The sequence below is a fragment of the Athene cunicularia genome, assembly GCF_003259725.1.
Source record: "Athene cunicularia isolate RWA chromosome 27 unlocalized genomic scaffold, athCun1 chr27_part1, whole genome shotgun sequence".
Lineage (NCBI taxonomy): Eukaryota > Metazoa > Chordata > Aves > Strigiformes > Strigidae > Athene > Athene cunicularia.
Window position 1 is genome coordinate 2,119,732 of NW_020799138.1, and position 5,389 is coordinate 2,125,120.

The window sequence follows — 5,389 nt, forward strand, 5'->3', positions numbered from 1 at the left end:
TTTTTTTTTTTTTTTTTTTTTTTTTTTTTTTTTTGCTGTGTGGCAAGAAACGGTCTCGATACAATAAACATCCTCTGAGGGCTGGATGGACTCTGCTGCCGGAGATCTGGACAGTGTTACCCAGAGACCTGGACATTTGCAGAGCTGCGAATGCAGCCAAAAATAAATAACAGGCTGCCCGTCACCCTCGCGTGTGGGAGAAGTTACGTGGGAATCTTTTGGAAAAGGGATATTTCAGGAATGAGCCTATTCCAGGGGGTGGGATGAGGGGTGGGGGGGAGAGAAAGAAACATTTTGGGGAGTAGAAAACATCCCCACGGACACGGTGGGGGCGCAGGTCGCACCCAAAGGTGAAGTGGGTTTAGGGTAAATAATACAACAGTTGCTAATCGCATGCAAATATTAACTGACCGTTGGGTAACTGAGAGGCGGGAAAGAGTAAAACGAAGGGTTATAGACAGACCACGTATTCCTATTTTATTTCCTTTGCCTCCTCTGAAATTATGACTGAAGCCATAAACCTTTACACCAATTAAATGGACCATTATAAATACATACGTACACACACGCGTGCGCCATCAGAACGTTTCCTCTACGTAAAATGAAATATATTGAATATTTTAAAAAAAAAAAATAATCCGGTTAATCTTCCCCTGTAAGTACTGCCTCTTACAAATTTGCACGGCTATTTCCTTAATGTAATTGACTTGATCTAATATGCAGAATTAAATATTAAAGAGGAAGAAAGCTGTTAATAATTGATACTGTTAATCCTGCTACCCATCCTTTAATGGCAACGGAGGGCTCTGCTTCATAACAGATTTTTATTCGCTTTGGGTTTATTTTTTTGGTCATATTTTGGATCGTTAAAGTACGGGATATTTTAAACACCAGTGTTGCTTTATTTATTCACTCTACACAAATCCCTTAACCAGGGAAGTGAATGGGAAGAGGCTCTGGCACATCTTTTCTTTAAAAAAATCCAGCAAATAAATTAACAGATCCCTGCGCCATACACAGGGCGGAGATTCTTTATTAAGAAATACTTTCAAAAATTGAAAGAGTCAGGGAAATTGGTGGGAGCACTTTCTGCAAAACAGCTCCGTCTTCCAGCCCTGGCAGGCTCTCAACATCAGCCCAAATTAAACTATTATTTAAAACAAAATATGCATCGTAACCACACGCCATAGAAACCACACAGCATCCTCTTAGCGCGGGTCCCTGCTCTTACTTATAACTTAATAACATTTTCTTGGACAAGATTTTTATATATTCAATTTCAGGGACATTGAGCACAGAACCTGGATATTTAATTCTCTCAAATCATTCACCTCACGGTTGCAGTTTGTTCTGGATCTCTGCCCAGTACAATAGAATAGGACTTTCTTTTTGTGTGTGTGTGAGTGTGTGTGTGTGTGCCTGTGTGTCTGTGTGCAAGTTAAATGATAGGAAAAAAAAAAAAAGAGGGGGAAAAAAAAGTCACCATAACATCCTGCACAAGGAGGGGAGGAAATCGTGAGGGGCGAGAATATACTGTATTTTTAATCGTTTGCTTGCAATGGCAATCTCTGTTGCTGCTCCACGTTGAGGGAGGAGGCGGGGGGGGCGCAAAAAAATAGAAGTTAATTCAAGGGGAAAAAAAAAAAAAAAAAGACTGTGTCAGTGCGTCCTGCACAGACTCCGAGGAGTTATACCCTCGGCGGGGGCTGCTCCTCTGGCAGTTTGGAAAACTTCGGCTTTCACTGCAAAATATTTACCGTGGGGGTGAAGCCAAGTTTCTTTCTTTGCCTCCTGCTCGGGCTCTGGCTCCCGTTTACCTTTCAGATGGAAACCAGGTACCAGGCGGATCGGCACGAGGTGAAGATACTGATTCTTTCTTACTCAAACGCCATTGCATGATGATGATTATTATTATCACTATTATAATAATTATGATAATTATTATTAATAATAGTATTATTAATAGCATTATTGATAGTAGTATTAGATATTTTCTAGGCGAGTGATTTTTTTTTTTTCTATATTTCAGGGGGAAAAAAGACAAGCCAGCTCCCGGAAAAAAAGCACATGCTGAAGTTTAAGTGTTTCCCCAATCTAGCTACATTACAAATAAAAGCTAATTAAGTTGCAAGCAACCCCCTCCCTCCTTTTTTTTTTTTGTAACTAGGAAGGAGCGTGGCTTTGAAATACTCATACCCTGAACGGTTGCATTTAATAAACAAACAATTAAAAACACCCACAAACAAACAAACAAACACGAGGAATAAAACAAAGACACCGCCAGCAAAAGCCCGAGGGGAGCGAGCCGGTCCCCGCATCTACCGGGGTACGCGGGAGCGGCGGGCGCGGAGAAGCCCCCGCTGCTGTTTACATCCCCCCACGTGAACTTTTTCTCCGCGATTTCTCCTCTTTCCCCCCTTCTTCTTCTTCTCCGCCAAGAGCCGCCCTCCGCTCCCCTTTCCCTACCTTTCGCCCCGACATTTACTGGCTCCCCCCGTCCCTTCCCGTCCCCACCGCCCGCACCCGCGCAGATTTACTCCCTCTTACTAAAGTGGTCTCTGCTGCCGGAGCCAGCGCTCTGTAGGAAAGAGGGTGACTCGCTCCAGCTTTTGTCCGCTCTGGACTCTGTTTAAGCTCAGAGACGACGCTCATTTTTATTTTTATTTTTATTTACCGGCAGAGACAATGCCACCCCTCTCCCCTCCCCACCTCTCCCCTTAGGTTGGCATCAGCAAGCTGAGACTTTTCTTTAAGCCCTGATTTTAAACTTTACGCAGCATTGTCCCCTTTTATTGCACCTCCTCCAGCTTTTATACTGTTTACTTCCTCACTTTTATAACTTACTTTGATCTGTCCTGTCTTTGTCTTCGCTTCCTTCACAAACTTTATTGTCCTCGAAGCTGGGCCTTTGATTGGAAACGATCCCTTCCCTTGCAGCAGAAGTTTCTAAATTGTACTCCTGTGTTCCCTGTTTATGGACATCCCCGGGACGGCCCAGCAGCGGCTCTGCCTTAACAGATCCCTGCCCGGGGAGGTTTTCTGCTCTGGGTACTGGATCCAGCCAGCTCCGTAGATACCTGCTATCAGATGGGACGCTTTGATGTTGAATATATGGATGGTAGACGGCAGGAAGGGTACCAGAAGAATGTGGATTCAAAGGAGTCCAGGAGGCGCTGAAAACTGGAGGTTTTGGCTGAAAACTACAGGAGGGGAATTCTAGATGCTCATTGTGCCCAGCTTGCCTGGAACTTGTATATTGCCCAGATGAAAATTTAGCTGAAGGCGAGTCTTCACTTTCATGACTTATAATAGAGTCGACATAATAATTGCTAAGAGTCCCAGAAATGGACATTCTCAGACATCATACAAAGCACGGTTCAATGAAGGGAAAAAAAAAAATATATAGGACAGATCTAGATTTGTACTCTACCCCCTTCTCCAACTTCCCAGCCAACAAAGTACAGTTGGGCTGCTGTGTTGTGAGCTCCCAGCAAAATGATTGGTCAAACTTTTTTCGTGTGCCTGATAAAGCGTCAGTCTCGGCGTAAATCAATCGAAGCCGAGGGGGCTGCGCTGCGCTGTCATCCGCCCTTGCATTCCATATCAAGGATGGATTGTTTTATGTTTATGCAATGTTGCAAAACGTCAGGAGTTTCGAAAAGCCACCAAACGGGCAGAGCTGGGGCTAATATCCCTTCCTAGATTTGCTCCTGAAATATTAGGAGAGGGGGTGTCCGGAAGGAGGGGGGGGGGAGCTGATTTTTAATTTTTTGTTTTTTTTTTTAAATAAAGATGCTGATGTGCTCGCTTTGCCTTTAATAACCATCACGGGGGAATAGAGATAAAAGCTATTCTTTGCCACGCGGGCTCCAGAATACGATAGCAAAAAAAACAGAGAATAAATACAAACAACCCGCCCCCCCCCCGCCTGATTTCATATACATACACTATGTGCGTGCATTACACATATACACATAAATGCACACATATATGCGTTTTTGTACAGAAAAAAAAGAGATGGATCTAGGCAGTAAGAGCGGTGAGGAGGGCGTTATAAATAATTAACCAGCTGGGATGGGAAAATGGATTGTTAACATGGTAAAATAATGGGGGTAAATATGAAATTTAAGATGTCACTGGCATGGACGTGGCGTTGCAACTTCGACCAGCCAGCTGCCGAGCCGCAAGCCCTGCGTGCATCCAGAGCCTGCCTTAGACTTAAAGCTTATATATCTACGTGAAAATATCTTTCAGATAGCTCTGTTTATGAACATACGTTCGTATGTTTGGCGGCATAATCTCAGGCTTGCTTTGCTCGGGCTAAAATAGTTTTCCCACATTGCTGAAATCAGAAGCCTTCATTTAACTTTACAAGGCTAGTAAAATACAGTGCACCACTGATCCGGCTTTGTTACAGAATGCCTTAAACTTGTGATGGTTAAAGAGTTTAATAAAACTTACATTAGCTTTCTTTGATTTTTATAGCCTTGAATTTATTGCCTGTGGAAAAGAAAGGGGGCAAAAAAAGGAATCCCTCGTGTTTTCAGTCACCGTGCCCCCCTCACACCTCACATGTATGTGCCCACGGTGTGCGTGCGTGTCACACACACACACACGCGCACCCGCTTGCATTTTCCGTGTGTTTTCAAAAAAACATGATTGACACGGTGTCGGAGCTCGGTGCGGCTCTCAGCCCAAACGACGCGGGGTAACGGGGTCAGTTTTACCAAGTTATGATGATAAATCCATTTATTGCAAGATGGTCCGATGGCGTCGTAAATGTTGGTTAAGGGAAAGGTGCTCTCTATGATTACGGCAAAAGTGTTTCTCTGGACTTCAGCTGTAACAGTCTGGATCAATTTGCCTCCTTTAATCTATTACCCCCTCCGCCCTTCTCCCTCTCACCCCAACACTGAAGGATATTTAAAGTGAAGGGCAAAGAGATTTCTAGGAATGATAAATCATCGCGAATCCTTCCTGAAGTGTACAGAGATGGAAGTCTATATTAACAAGCTAATAATAACATTGAGGGGTGCTATTAGCCGCCTGAAATGAAGGAAAAATATATTTCGCATTTCTCTCTGTCTCTATGAGAGCGTGCGTGCGTGTGTGTCCATATGTCCGTGCTTACACAAAACGGATGTGGGAAATTGCTATCAGAGGTGTTTTACTGATACTGGAAGATCATGAAGGCGCTTAGAAACCTACCCCCAAAGCCTTAGACTTTCCCTTATTCCTATAAGCGGTGCTTTTCCAGGAGCATCTGCCCTTCAGGCTGGTGGAGGGACGTTTCCCCATGCCCAGGACCAGAGCTCCCCTAAATGAGGCGCTATTAGGAAGCTGTCCATTCTCATTTAAAAAAAAAAAAAAAAAAAAAAAAAAAAAAAAA

At 43.7% G+C, this 5,389-nt stretch overlaps 1 protein-coding gene across 1 annotated transcript in view; it reads right to left on the reverse strand.

The window, feature by feature from the left end:
* The window catches only part of HOXB9 (homeobox B9), an 11,421-nt gene extending 8,069 nt beyond the window's left edge, over positions 1–3,352 (reverse strand). The window contains exons 1-2 of the mRNA XM_026864606.1: positions 2,845–3,352; positions 2,548–2,625 (exon numbers count right to left, since the gene is read on the reverse strand). Of these exons, the coding sequence (XP_026720407.1) occupies positions 2,548–2,625; positions 2,845–3,352 (586 nt within the window). The remainder of the gene's footprint in view (positions 1–2,547; positions 2,626–2,844) is intronic.
* Positions 3,353–5,389: the final 2,037 nt, after the last annotated feature.